This window comes from Hippoglossus hippoglossus, chromosome 8, assembly GCF_009819705.1.
Source record: "Hippoglossus hippoglossus isolate fHipHip1 chromosome 8, fHipHip1.pri, whole genome shotgun sequence".
NCBI lineage: Eukaryota > Metazoa > Chordata > Actinopteri > Pleuronectiformes > Pleuronectidae > Hippoglossus > Hippoglossus hippoglossus.
In genome coordinates this window covers 19,289,521-19,304,495 of record NC_047158.1, presented here as the reverse complement: position 1 = coordinate 19,304,495, position 14,975 = coordinate 19,289,521, and the positions used below count along the sequence as shown (strand labels likewise).

General features: G+C 42.8%; 1 protein-coding gene across 3 annotated transcripts; it reads right to left on the bottom strand.

The window, feature by feature from the left end:
• Nucleotides 1-471: 471 nt before the first annotated feature.
• On the bottom strand, nucleotides 472-8,568 carry csf2rb (colony stimulating factor 2 receptor subunit beta). Of its 3 annotated transcripts, none has more exons than XM_034593690.1 (15): nucleotides 8,397-8,565; nucleotides 6,894-7,087; nucleotides 6,011-6,124; nucleotides 5,742-5,921; nucleotides 5,481-5,641; nucleotides 4,372-4,516; nucleotides 4,075-4,207; nucleotides 3,842-3,996; nucleotides 3,311-3,444; nucleotides 2,969-3,152; nucleotides 2,789-2,885; nucleotides 2,486-2,552; nucleotides 2,318-2,391; nucleotides 2,059-2,197; nucleotides 472-1,464 (listed from the first exon to the last, which is right to left on the bottom strand). In XM_034593690.1, the coding sequence occupies exons 2-15, from the start codon at nucleotides 6,994-6,996 to the stop codon at nucleotides 1,087-1,089; spliced, it is 2,064 nt and encodes a 687-aa protein (XP_034449581.1). In that variant the 5' UTR covers nucleotides 6,997-7,087; nucleotides 8,397-8,565; the 3' UTR covers nucleotides 472-1,086. The 3 variants fall into 3 exon arrangements, 2 of the variants coding, with proteins under 2 accessions (XP_034449581.1, XP_034449580.1); XM_034593689.1 differs by having other exon boundaries at nucleotides 5,742-5,917; nucleotides 6,007-6,124; nucleotides 8,397-8,564; XR_004614721.1 differs by lacking the exon at nucleotides 472-1,464 and adding an exon at nucleotides 1,554-1,906 and having other exon boundaries at nucleotides 1,958-2,197; nucleotides 5,742-5,917; nucleotides 6,007-6,124; nucleotides 8,397-8,568.
• Nucleotides 8,569-14,975: the final 6,407 nt, after the last annotated feature.

Genomic DNA, 14,975 nt, shown 5'->3' with positions numbered 1-14,975 from the left:
GAGTCAGTCTCAGCTGTCAATCATGACCTTTCACCGCATTTTTATAGCATCAAATAACTAATTAAAACCAAACTTAGCAAATTACAGAAACGATCCATGAGTTAAATGTATTTGATACATACATTCACATTTTAGTTTGGTCCATGTCCTATCAACTAGCATGGGAAACGCAGAGTTTATGAGCAATGCTGCAGGCAGCCACCAGGGGGGCGTTCGAGGCGCTTTGGCTTGCCTTTTGGAGAACATGGATACCATGACATCACCAAATGCAACGAAGACAACGAGGCTGAAGTCCGTGAACGCAACAAGAGGTCCAAGAAAAGATCCACAAAGAAATCACACGGTCCACGAAAAGTTCCAAACACATCAGACGTCTCCTCAAAGGGTCCAAAAGGAAAGTCTCCTAACTTTAAGGTGGCTTTAACATGTGTTTTAAAACTCACAGTGATGATCCTGGTGCAACTTAAGGGCAGATATAACACATATGTACATTCACATTGAAAACAAGGGCTAAACTCAGCTTTGTGCAAACAGGCATATTTTGTACAGTAAACATTCAGTTTACATAACTTAGCTTCTTATCTCAGCTGTGACACAGACATGACGTTTGAGGAACTAATAAAAACATATGACACTTCAACACAGATCTTAACTGTAACTTCATATGAGCGAAAAACCTGCCAAATAAATAGCAAAAATGGAAATGAGAATCTCAAACCCAGTCCCAGTGAAAATGACGAGCTTTGACATGATCCTGTTATTTTATCCTGACCTCTGTTTGAAGTTAGTTTGTGTTTCAAACTGACGTCAAACCCCTTAATTACAGGTTCAGCTCACTACTGCCCCCCATTGGTTGGACACTCTGATCTCAGGTCAGAGTAAGACACATCTAAATAAATCCTCCCTAATGTGCAACAGCCCAATGATCAACACATGTGATTCTGTTTGTTTCACATGGAAGCATTGGAAGTTAAAAGCCTTTAACATCAGAGGAAACCGCAGCTTGATAAATTGTTATTATCTGCAGATTAAAGCCCGATGGCTCCTTCTTCATGTGCTCCTCTGACATGTGGCAGGTCACTTTGCTCATGTGTGCTGTGGGAGGTGGCAGTACCCCGAGGGTTGTACGCTGCCACCTTGAGGCCAGGGGGTGAAAGGTCCACGGGTGTAGCCCGGAGGTGGCTCCTTGCTGGTGGCCTCGCTGAGGTCAGGCTTATCTGACCCCGGCGTGGTGTCTGCCCTCTGTGGGTCCTGCTCCACGCTGTCCTGCCCGTGTGTGCTTGTGTTGACAACGCTGTTAGACACCAGGTCCTGTGTGGACCTGGAGACGCCGCGGTTGGGTAGAGACACGTAGCCGTCTCCGTTCTGGGTGAATTTCACAGGGGGGGGAAAGTCCTCTGATGAGGTCCTGTCGTCTTTCTCCAGACACTCGACCTCCTCTGACTTGTGGCCGGGCTCTGATCCCTGTCAGAAAGACACAGGTCAGTTGGAAAATCATTCAGTCACTTGCTAGACGTCATTTGAAAAATTGTAAGTTGCTATAAAGTATGGATTTCTTCCTACCAGCAAATCTATATGTGTTGAATTTAAGTAACATGTTTATTTATCTATTAATTTACACTGAATATTCCTATTTATTTATTTATGTCTAAATAGTATTAACTATCTTGTCATATATGGTTTTCTCTGCTCATATTCCAATATTTAACCATTTCTTCCTATTAAAGCACTTAGTTAAAGTACTATATAAATAAAGTAAGTATTATTATTATTATTATTACATTTTTTATTTAGTTCATACAAAACCAAAGTGTCAAATGAGATGGGGAGTTTCTTATTAAGAAGGAAATCTTCTCATCCAACTCACAAAACTGTGAGTAAGTACTTTTCAGTACTTTTCATTTATTGGATAGAATTTCATCAGATCAATTGATACTAAACGACGAAGATACCAGACATAAAGATTTAATTAAATTAGGTTTCGTCTCGTCTTTTCTTTTTTCTTCTGTTTTATGTTGAGGACTGAAACCTGAGAGATGAGCCTGCTGAGCTGCTGACCTTGCAGAAGATGTACGGTCCACTGAAACTCATCTTCTCAGCAGGACTGGACAAGTCGTCACTGTTCCAGAAACCTTCGTCTGGCTCCAGCAGCTTTTCGTTAACTGTGGTGATCGGCACCAGGGAATCCAGTGAGGAGCTGCAGGGAGAGAAGGAGCAGAGAGTCAGTATCGCATCTCATATCTCATATCTTATCTTATCTCATCTTATCTCATCTTATCTTATCTTATCTTATCTTATCTCTTATCTCATCTGTTACCATTCCGATGTGTTGTCCAGTAGCACTTTGCAGATGGACGTGTCCTCAGTCTGCAGCGTCCAACTGGTAACACACTGGCTCACAGAAAAGTACACAATGACTCACACGTCACCAAAAAAATTGGAATTAGAGATTAGATCTAAACTAGATTCATTAAACCAGTCTCACCTTGATCTCACACAGGATGTTACTTTTGTGTGGAGAGGGAACGGACTCCACCCACAGGATGACCCTCCTGTTTGGGCAGGATACACAAGAGAGTTTTATTCAAAGTGAAACAATTAATTTAATGTTCAATGCTTTATTAAATGCCATGATCGGTATGGATAGTTAAACCTTTGTAGTCTCACTGGCTTCACGGGACTATGTTTAACATGTATTTGTTTGCACTGACTGTACATTCTGGTAATCTCAGTGTGTTGGAGAAAGGACACAACACAAATACAGTCTGGACACATGTATATAAAATACCTTTGACAAGCTGGAATGGTGCAGTAGAGTGTGAAGAAGACCGTGACCGCAAACACACCGATGAGAACATATATCAAGGTGGTGAGGGACCAGGTTCCTGCCAGAGAACAGAACACAGAATAAATAACCATAATTCAAATTCAATAAATAGGTGAAATAAAACGTGTATCTCAGTGGTACCTGCGTGTGAGGTCCAGTCTACGGGATCGGTCCATTCAGACGGGATCCCCTCGTACCTGGAACCGTCTCCGGGGGCGACCAGGGACCTGACTTTGACCTGGTGGAGCTGGGACGGGGCCAGAGACGCTCCCTGGATGGTGAGGGACGTGGACCCCTCGGAAATGTTCAGCGGGGTGGAACATTTCTGAGGATTTAATAGATATAAAATCAAATTTAAAGGCAAACTAAATGCACTTCTACGATAAATGATGAATCATGAAATCATGCGACGTAGAAAAACTTGAGAAACATTAATTTATTGACCAGTTGAACAGTAAGAATCAAGTGTTAAAGGTTTCTTACCTGATCCTGTGTTCTGTGGTAGCAGACCTGATAGGACAGTTTCAGTTTGGAAGCTGTGCTCGGTTCAGTCCATTCCACGATCCACTTGTTGTCTTTCTCTTTCACTCTCAGCTGCCGTGGCGGGTTGGGACGGACTGAGGACCAAGAGGTGGGACCTTGTCATTGGTCACATTAAGATTAAGGTCACACTTGTAAACTCATAAACTCTGTATAGACTGGGCAGACTGGATTTAATCAATTTAAGACTAGTATTAATTCATATTCATAATGCCCTTTTTTAAATATATATTTTCATATATGATGTACATATCTAATAAATGTATATGTATATGTATCTATCTGTCTATCATGTTTTATCTTATCTTGCATGGTCATAAACAGACTGTGATGCAGTGCTGCCATTTAAACAGGAGGTGGCGTCACAGCTCTTCTGTTTGTCCTCCTGCAGCCTGTGTGTCTCTAACATCCTCCTCTCCTCCTCTCCTCCTCCTCTCCTCCTCTCCTCCTCTCCTCTGTCTCGTGTCCACTCACTGTGCTGGTAGGCCTCAAACGTCCTGGCCGTGTGTGTTGGTAGGAGCTCCAGCAGCAGATGTGCAGGGTCTGTGCTGGTCAGTGAGCAGCTGTACCTCAGGGCCGTGCTGCTGCCCTCCGAGCTGACTGTTGTGTTCATGCAGCATCTCTCAGACCTGCAGGCAGGGATTAGAGTGAGTGAGCGACGGCCTCGCTCGGCCTCGACCGGGCGGCGTTGTCAACACTCGACTTACACTGCAGTGTGGCGGCGTCGACAGGCCAGCTGGTAGCTAATGAAGGGAGCCAGCTCTCTGCTCACCTCCCAGCTGCACATCACCTCCTTCTCTCCATGCAGCACACAATGCAAACTGGGAAACTGCCTAGTGTCTGAGGCCAGAGAGAAATGCACAGAGAGGGAAGATTAGAAATGTGAGGGACGGAGATGAGGAGCGAAACCTCGGTGGTTTTTCAGGAATGTCACGGTTGAGGCTAATTTGTGCACATGCAGGAAACGATTCATAGTTTTGCATGTTTTCTTTTCTGTGACTCACCTTCCTCAGTCTTCCAGGTCACCACCGGACTCCAGGAGCTCCACTGGCCCACGCTGGCCCGGGCCCTCACCCGGGCGTCGTACCTGCGACCGGGCAGCAACAGTTGCCTCTCGAGTTTCACGCTGGTGTTTGTGACTTCCTCGGTCTGCAGAGAGAGGGAAGAAGGATGAATCCTGGATTACAAAATAATAAATTCAGGGTTAAGGATGAATCGTCTATGGTTTTATTGTTTCTGCTTCCAGCGCGTGTGGTGAAACACTCATTTTATATCACACATGGTTTAGCAACTAGCTAAAAGTGTGGATTAGGCAACAAATACATGTATTTGATTTTAGCGAAAGATGGACGACACATCTCCACTTCCTCCCACTATCCAGAAATGAAGCCAAAATAACCCGGATACAAACGCCGCCATCTTGCCCATTTGGACCCGGAGTCTGAGCAGTAGGCTAACAATTGGGATGGAGGTGCAGGTCACATTTCCCCCTTTCAAATTAAAACCAAACTTATCTGAAGGAAATGTAACATCAGTGTGATAAGAATCTAAAGTGACAGAAATGATCTTTGAGAAAAATTTAATTGACGTGTTTTTGTTTGTTACAAGTCCGCTAACACGGAGGAGGCTGGGTTTATGAGCTATGCTGCAGCCGGCCACCAGGTGGCAGTTTGGATGCTTTGGCCTCACTTTTGTGGAGCTGTCATGTCGTCCATCTTTTTCTAAACAGTTTCTGTTTGTATCCTGTTTCACTTGTTGACAAACTAACAAAGGCAGCATTTTATCAGGTGTCACTTCATGTGTCGCTCGGTCTCACACGTTGATGTGTGTGAATACTCTTCACACGCTGCTTCTCCTGCTCTGTTCTTCACCGCAGCTCAGACTCGACACGAGTATCCAGGTTTGAATAAGTTGAAACACCAGCAATTTCTTATCTTGGCGATAAACAACGTTTTCAGATGTTCAGAGAATACAATCGTCCTGTTGAAAAGAAGCTTTGACCAATCTGATTTCAACTTTCATGTGTGACGTTTCAATTGAAATCAAAGGTTTCAGAAATATTAGGACACACATTTGTAATTTCAAATCAAAGATGTGTTTTTTTAATGCTCACAGTCCAGTGGTCGTGTTGCTCTGGTCTGTAGCTGAGCTGGTAGCTGAGATTTCCGATCCAGGAGGAGGAGGAGGAGGAGGAGTAGGGACTGGACCAGCTGAGCCATCGGCCTCCGTCTCCTGGATCGTGTGCAGACAGATCCGCTGGTGGACGAGCTCTCACTGTACGAACCCAAACACAGAACCACATATATTCAGCTGCAGCGACGGTACCGACAGACTCTAATGTATTTGTCACACCTCTGACAGGCTGTAAACTCACAGTGCTGAGAGAGATCCAGAGGCTTGTGTGGGACCGATGAACAAACAGTCTGCGTCTCGTTCTCGAGGAAGAAGACGGTGTGTTTGCCCCCGATGGAAAACGCACGAGTTTCATATCTACACTGGACGGTCCCGGGTTCATCTGGGCCTGGCGGACTGTACGGCTCACACAACTTCCTGCAAGGACACACAACTGAGTCTCTCCCGTTGTCTCACAATGATCCTTTTCACCATTTGTTCCCTCAGATGGTCTGTTTGGATTTTACCTCTTGTTTTCAGTTTGGAACCAAAGCTGCGGTGACGTGTCTCCGTGTTTCCTCCATCTGCAGTGGACGAAGGACTCGTAGTCGTTATGGCAACTTAAGGATTCCAGCAGTGGAGACTCTGGGCAGAGAGGGAGAACATTAGTATTTAGATTAGTGGGCGATGGCTAAAGTCCTGTGGTGTTGTGTTGGTCATTGTAAAAAAGAATCCATTACTTTTCAAAGTCATGCATTCAAGTAAAAGTGTTTATTTAATACGTTTATAATGTAAATCAAACTTGAAAACGAAAAAGTTCACTTTCTTTTGACATGATTGTAGAAAAACTTTGAAATATTCCTTCAATGTGCATTTTTCTATGTTTTTAAAGAAAATTTGAGGCTAAATGATCATTTGTTTTATTTTCAAGATGATTCCCTTCATAATATCTGGAAAATAAATAGCAAAATATTTTATTTTGGATAAACGTAGTGTAGTAAAAATAACTTTAAATAACTTCCTCTCTGAAATCTGAGGGAGATAGAAGCAATGCAAGCAAACTACAAGTACTTCAAAGTAGTTTGCAGTATTTGAGTAAATGTACTTAGTTACATTCCATTATGTTCAAACCACAGACTGTATATAAAGATGAATGACATCATACAGCGCCCCAGAAGTGAAGCCAAAACATCTTGGTCAACACAACGATTGGTCGAGCAAGTGCGTGGGACCTTGAACCCTCCACGATTATTAATGCGCAGTATCTGGCAATATTTTGGCTTCATTTTCGTGCAGAGACTGTTGTTTTTTTTGCCTCCTGCCTCCCAAAGCATCCCGATTTATCTGAGCCATGAAGTTTTTAATCTGAAATATTCAAACTAAGCATCTGAAATGGGATCCTGCTGAGACGTACCGTTCGGTGAGCTGCTGCTCTCACGGACGCTGCAGCGATCTGGACCAGAGGGGAGAACCAGAAGAGGGAGCGCCGACCACAGCACGGCCCAGAGGAGAGGCATCGTTTTTGGGGACAGGGAGCGTTAAGAGGCCGTTCTTTTCCGAGCTGCTCTCAGCAGGAGTGAAGTGAGTGCATTCATATCAACGAGACGTCTGTGGACGAGAGAGGGAGGCAATGTAAACACAGAGAGAGAGAGAGACCGACTCAGACCAGTGAAGAAATGAGTCATGGCAGCAGAAACAGAAACTTCTGCTTTGAGTGTTGTGGTCACCCCCCCCCATCCGCCTGCTTCTTATCTTTCTCTCTCAGGTGTCATTGGCCCTGATAAATACAAAAATATATACAACAAACACAAAAACACACACACACAAACACACACATGCAAATGACCTTAAATAAAATAAGTTTGAGTGATCACTTGTTTTTTACGCCACCGCTTAAATATACGGCCACTTTCTGATATCTCTCAAATTCTATTTTCATGACATTATGTGAAAATTAACGTGAAAAGACAAATAAGTTTAAAGGAAAGAGGAGAAAAGTAAAAGAATGGGTCAGATTGTGTCAGTGCACTGAGCCAAAAGGGGATTTTCAGGGTCACTCATGTGCAACTGACTCCACTTCTGCCATTTAGCTTCTGTTTACGGTAGGTGTAGGGAAACCACCACCAGAACAATGTGAGAATCCAACATTAAAACTGAAAGCAAACGACGAGCAGGTTTGACTGTGATATTCCCAAACTTGTGCACAAGTCTGCGAAATGACAGTGTGCATCCGAGAAGACACAAAGAAATCTGTGTTTCATGAAAGAGCACAACTGGTTTCTTTCAACCTGGCGTCCTGGCTGAACACCTCCGCTAGAGAGGGGATGTTTTCGCCCGACCTCTGAATCGATTCCCATAAAACGTATTGGAAAGCTGGGACGTGGACCAAGGACGAATCCAGTCCATTGTGCTACGAATCTGGACAAAGGTTAAATATTGCGAAATAGGGAGTTAATCTTTTAGGGTTTTCGCACATCTTTTACAAATTTCGCAAAAGAAATAACTCATGGACCATTGAGGAAACTGATATCTATGATGACGTCTGCGTTTATCTGCTCATGGAAATTCGCTGTAATTGATGTAATATCTGCGTCAAAGGAAGTCAATGTGTCAGACATCTTGATTTCATCCTCTCAACACATTTCATCATCAGCTCTATGGAAGACCACACAGCAAGTCCAGCGCTGTTTGGATTAATATTCCAGAGAGAACAATCGAAACGAATCATTTTAAATCTTTGAATAACAAAATCACGATGACAAATCCTGATAACTACAACATACACACATTTCCAAGCTGTGGGACACTTTTAATTTAAGGAATATAGACGTGAACAATTCCACACAACTCTCAGCCCTTGAACACCCGTGTCTTGATCTCAGCCCTGACCCACAGAATCAGAAAATCTCCCTCTTACCACAGCCTGAAAAAAACCAACTCTGCCTTTCGCCATCCGTCAGTCTGCCTCCACCGCTTCCTTCTCGTCAGCCGGCTCCTCGCCAACGCTGTCGAGAAGTCAGTGGGAGTTTCTTCTGTGACGAGGTCCGTTTCCCCTTTTCTGTCCACACTGACACCAAATGTCACTTTATCGCATCGTCAGCCGTTTTTCATCCGGAGGCTGCAGAATGTCTTTTCCAATGAAAATGCATTTACATACTGAAGTGACCGCTGAGGCGCAGACTCTGGGTCAGATCTGGGGTCATTTAGAGAGGCCGGAAACAATGTGTCCAGGAATGTACAGTCTACTTTTGAGATAGTTCCCGTAAATATTTTATAGCATAGAAAGTTTAATTTCACATCATAGCGTGAACCTATAAATCTAAAATTGATTTAAAGTTTAGTCTATTTAATAGGCTATTAGTGCTGTCCAATTTCTTTAATTGAATTATTTAATGTTACATATCTGCAGTTTAATGTTGTTATGTAATATTTAATAATTCTATTTAAAAATGTCACTGCACCAATAGCCTATCATCTGCAGTTTAATGCTGTTGAAATACGAGTTTTGAAATGATGTTTATCTGTCGGTAAATCATGTTAGATTTTAGAAAAGAGGAAGAACTCTCTTTAGAGGTCTCTCTGCTCTGAGACTGGTCCTGGTTTGACTCTTATGAGACGCACTACATTTTCAACAGGTTTTATTTCCTCTCTTCAAACTGTCAGCTTTGTGTTGCTGGTTATTATTAATTTTAAAAATGACACAGGCATCGAAATACAGATCTTCAAGCAAAAAAAAATTCCACAATTAAAAGCTACTTTGTGAATGAAAACGAGCTTTGACTCCATCTGCACTTGTCTGCACTTCAAACTGAAAAGCCGACTCACGTCCTCATTATTGTCACGTATTGTTATTCACACCTCTGAGATCACGTCCTCTTTCTGTTTCTCTGCAGCTCTGAGACTTAACACTTCAATCTGAGCTAAGTTTATGACGAAGGACGATACAATGATCTGCCAATTAAACATTTTGGAACAACTTTAAGAATTATTTTAAGTATTTTCACCCACAAATAAAAGTTAGTTTTTTCATAAATGAAGTTGGCAATTGTGATAATATAACGTATTAACTTTAAGTTGAACAAATGCAATTCATTTGTGTGTAATTGTGTGAGAAAACCCAAACTAGATACAGTCTTAAAAAACATTGATAGAACCAACATTGTTGCACAAGTGGCTCAACACAAAGAGTGGCCCCTCATTTCTGTGTTTGTGTGTGTTATTATTTTAAGTTGTCGGTGTCAGCACTTCACAAGTGGGTTTATTGTGAGTCCAGTGGAAGCGGGTGACTCTAGAATAGCTTCTGTCTCGAGAGACTTCCAGATGAAAAAGAAGAAGGAAACCTCCCTTGTTCCTCTGAAACAAAAAGGAACTCACCAATCAACCGTCAGCTGATATCTACAGAGCAGCTGCTCGAGGTTTGTTGGTGTCAAAGTCAAAACCAGCTCACAAGCTTATGTTCTCTTATTTTGCAAAGGAAAGTTTCAAGCGATATAAACAACATCAAATTGACTTTGACCCATGATACGTCTCAGGACAGATCACATGTAGATGTGACTCATGGGTCTCATTGGGTCGCTCTGCTTTTTCTTTCATTATAAAGGGTTCAGGTTTACATGCACAGCACAAATTTAATCAAGTACAATTACTTGTTAAATGTACTTAACTACGTTTTTCAAATATATTTACTTTAATTAAGTAGATTTATTTTCAGGCACATTTACTTTTACTCACTTTACATATATATTTCCTTTCCTCCTCTGACATCTGCAGAGCGGCATCCTGTTCTGCAGTGTTGGCAAATTCATTTCACACTCGCCTTTGTTAAGCAGAAGTCTTTACTCCTCAGGGGCCATTTTTTCACATTACAGCTTTTCGGTTGGTGAAATCCGAGGCTGTTAAGACTGTTTACTGACATAATAGTTTGTGCATTGCTTTTAAACTTCGTCTGGTCATTTTAAATTAAGGATTTGGCGCCCCCCCTCTGCTGCTGTCCGAGTTTGCGTCTAAATCGTGTCACATCTGCATGAAATGTTTCACGCTGATTCGGTCACATGAGAAATCCATGTCACTGCTCATATCTAAAAGTTCTTCGTCAGCCCACATCATCCTAAATTGTGATTCGAGAAATTGAGAATTTTGGTCCCATAGATTTTTTTACGCTACTTTAAAAAGTGAGACACGTAATGAGGCCTTACTAAAGATGGATGTGCACCTTTAAACACGGATTTGTGATCATTACAGGTGCAAATGAGATTTTTACAGTTGTGGGACAGATGACTGAGACTAAAGTGCACGTGACTGATTCACATACGTGCACACGTTCAGGTCTCAGAGCATAATGTGCATGATACTGTTTTTTCGGGTGGAATTCTACGTTTCCCCTCAGCGAGAGGAATCTCATCTGTGAACACTCGTCGCTCTCGCAGCTGAAAACCAGTAACTGAAGGCAGGCGGAGTGATTCCCAGTGAAAAGACAAACTGGACCCAGCATCTGGAAAAATTATTGGTTTGGGAAAGGATTTTTTATTCTCATGTTAAATCAAACAGACTCGGCTGTGCTTCCCGGATAGGAAAAAAATATAAATTACCCAATTAAAACAATAAGATTTTAATTACCCGGAGAAAGAAAAAATCGGTGCTAATGGTATTTATACGCAGCGTGATCCAAATGATTGGACCAGTTGTTGTTGACTAAGGGTGCAGCGCTCACCAGCGCACAGCCATCATCCTGCTGCTTTACAATGAAATACTCTCCGAGGCTAATGAGAATGTAATGTAAATTAATGAGATCAATAGTGAGTGTGTGAGGAATGGGGGGTGGGGGTGTGGGGGGCGGGAGGAGAGTCAATTACTGGTTCTGTTTATTAAGAGACGTATACAAGTCCAATAAGAATACATTATGGTAATTATAAAGTAGTATATGTGCTTTTAATCTGGGCAGAGTGCTGTGAGCTGATAAACAGCCAGAGGAGGCATATCTGTCCCGTCCACACACACACACACACACACACACACACACACACACACACACACACACACACACACACACACACATACTCCTTGTTCCCCGGTATCACTTGAGAACAGACAGAAGCAAAAGTGAAGCCAGGAATCACGTCAGTGCATGTGAGCGATGCAGTCACTTCCCTTATGGCTCCTCAAATTCTCCCCCAGAGGAGAGAGGTTTCGATGCAAAGAGGCTGAATCGTTTGTTGCAGTGCGCTCACTTCCTGGTTTCAGAGACAGAAGTGGTGTCTCTCGGTCTGGTCAGGCCTGTTAAATCTGCAGCTCCTGGAGGAGACAGAAATGCAGCAGCGTGTGAGGTGGGAGAGCTGCGCCTGCATCCCTCTCTCTCTCTCTCTCTCTCCCCCCCTCCCTCTCTCTCTCTCTCTTGCTGCCCATCTCTCATGCACTCCATTTATTTTACAAACACAAAATCCATGCACACACAATGTACACACACACACACACGCACACACAAAGTGATTTCCCTGAGAGTCTCACAGGGGTGATTCCCATGGTGCAGCACATTAGTATGTGGAAAACAACACATTACAGACGAGGCCTTGAGGCATTTAACAGTTTTCTCTCTCCAGCTCTGTGTGTTTTTTTCTCGTGAGCAGCGACTGCCACTGACAGTAATGTGTTTAAACAGCTGAGTAAAGCTTTCTCTTTTCATTTTCTCCATTTGCCAGGGAGACAACAGGACATGGGATCAAGCTCTGCATTGGCACGCCTCCATGTTGCTGGAGTGTCTTTGCCTTGGCCAAAATCATTTCCTCTTCAGCTCCACACATGTCGACTGCAGCGGATCCAAACCTCTGACTCTGAATACAGAAAGAGGTTTTCAGATGCATCACATCTGGGTTATCATGGCTGCTTCAATAACCCTCAGGGCCAACGAAGATGAAGATGAGATTTGATCTCTAATCTAAGGTCACTGCCTTCTTCTTTTCTAAACCATGTCCAGAAGGTTCTTTACCAGCCGCTGCTCATCACCAGCAGAGCCATGTACATATGCACAAAGAAAATACACAAGAAACTCCCCACATTTCAACAAGTTTAATTAGTTTAACTGACTGAGTTCTTGTTTGAAAATTCAGCGATGATGCACAAGAGGACAAACAAAACAACTGCAAACTCTTAAATAACCACTAAATGACCACACAGAGACACAAGATGAGACTACAGAGAAAAGCACAAAGCCGAAAACCCACAACTGCAAAGAAAAACATCATCACACAGAGGAAGTCTAATGACAAAAACATGCAAACAACCACAAAGAGAGACAAGAAGGGATACAAGATGTGCACAAAGACACACAATCACTACAAAAACAAAACGAGAGAATATAACTGTTAATTATAATATATATATAATCTGTTAATTGTCATTTACTTACTTCTTTTTATTGAAATGTGGAGATCTTAATCTCAACCCACAGTAGCACTATTGTAAATGTATTTATTATATTATATATGTTTTCATTTTAACCTTCAGACAAACATTGAACAACAAATAAAATGTTATCTTTCCTAAGGAATCGTAGAACAAACACTTAGCTGGAGGTAAAATGAAGAATATTTTCCCACGACAACGGGGCTGCTGAGATAAACCTACACATCTGGATCCTCGGATTCCATCTTGTACCTCTTAGCACATTTACACACAGATAAAGGGTTAAAGTTAGGTACGTTAAGTTTAATGGGTGGAAATTACATCTGTAATGTTGCTGCTTATTCAAATCCAGAACATTATTCCACATCACATCTGGGAGCCCTTCTGGCATCACAGCTCTAGTCCCATATCTTTGCTGTGTATTCGTGTGTGTGTGTGGGTGTGTAGTTTTATGTGTTGCAGTTTTGGATACGGAGCGTGTTTACGTTCTTGTATGAGCTTTTGTGCGCCACAGAGAAAAGGCTCCAAAGGGACGACAAATACTTTCAAACACAAAGCAACAACAAAGAGACACAGAACTCTGCAGGGAAAGACAAAATGAGCAGAATAATATACAAAACGACGACTAAGAGAAACAAAACAACATCAAAAAGACGACAAAGAGACGACAAAGGACCACAGAGAAAAGCAAAACGATGACAACCATCATTGTGAGTCTCTTGCAGTGCGGGTGTGTGGAAGAGGTGGAGGCCTCTTCACAACCGCACATCAACGTTAAGTGTTTTTCACTGTACATGTGACCACACACTTTCCCGAATGGCTCCTAAAAGATTAGCGGATTTCCACAATACCCTCATCCTCCATTCGGTCTTGTCTTTCTTCGCTCTTCTCTTCGCCATCCTTTCATCCCTGAGTGACTCCAGCCACAGGTCAACCTCCCTCTTCACTTCTTCACGCGTCCTGTCTCCATCACTCCATCTTTTCTTAAGCGTGTCTGAGTTCATGATGCATTGATAAATTATTCTTGATATATAAATGATTCATTTGATTTAAGGTGAAATCGATCAATCACGTTTTATTTGCGTAGCTCCATATTCACAAATCTCAATTTGTCTCGTGGGGCTGAACAAGGTGCGACATCCTTTGTTCTTAACCCTCAACACGAGTGAAGAAAAACTACCAAAATAAACCACATGTACAGAGCACATCAACAAAATAGGTTACTTCAGGTCTGGAATTCAAGCAGACAGTCATGGGACCTTTAAAACCAACCCTGAGACCTTTTGAGGGACTTTCCAAGAACTTTGAACCTGGGCCAACGAGGTATTTCTCCAATCTATAAAATGTCTTTGAGCGTCACTTTCACTTCCGTGCCACGTGTCTTAAAGCTTGCAGAGATGCTTTGTACTGTGTTTCTTCATATCGTGTGTTTTCATATGGTGTTTGCAGACGAGAGATGCACCAGAGAGACGAGACACGCCCGAGCAACAATTGCCCATCTCAAACGCTCGACCTGCGTCTGTGTTGCTGTGCAGAGAACTACACCCTGTTTCCTTTCGTCTCCAGCATCTCACAGAAATCATTCAGCTCCTCTCTCCTCTTTGCCTCTTGCCACTCTCCCTCTCCTCCTCTCTCCCGCAGACGTCCGTCCGCCACCTCCGGTAAGTTATTGCTCCGAAGTTAATTGCAGTATCTGAGCTGGAACACACCAGCGCAGGATTGGATTACAGTGTGACTTGATGGACGGAAGGACATTTTCGCTGCTCTGAAATTGATTGTATCCAGGGACCGCCGGCCTGTGACAGCTTGACATGAGTTGTACTTGTATTTTTTGGGGGGGTCGACGCTGTAACAGGCTACTGGAGGAAAGTGGAATGAAATCTGATGGGTTCACTTCTTCTTTTTTCCCAACGAATCAGATCATGAACATACTGTGTTTCTGGGTTTCCTCTCTTCCCCTTTGCCTCCTTTACTTCTCTTCTCACTCACCTCGGGTCACATCCTCCTTTATTCCTCATTCCTCACCTCCACCAATCTTTCCCTTCCTTCTTCTCGGTCTCTGCATCCTTCTCCTTCCTTCCTCACCCCTCTCTCCAAC

What these genes read in the sequence shown, in the direction of transcription:
- csf2rb (XM_034593690.1), bottom strand. Translation starts at nt 6,996, where the DNA reads ATGCCTCTCCTCTGGGCCGTGCTGTGGTCGGCGCTCCCTCTTCTGGTT. An exon ending in ACATCCTGTGTGAGATCAAG is followed by an intron (nt 2,392 to 2,485) that starts GTGAGACTGGTT and finishes TCTGTGAGCCAG; the next exon opens with TGTGTTACCAGTTGGACGCT. An exon ending in CTGGACAACACATCGGAATG is followed by an intron (nt 2,198 to 2,317) that starts GTAACAGATGAG and finishes CTCTCCCTGCAG; the next exon opens with CTCCTCACTGGATTCCCTGG.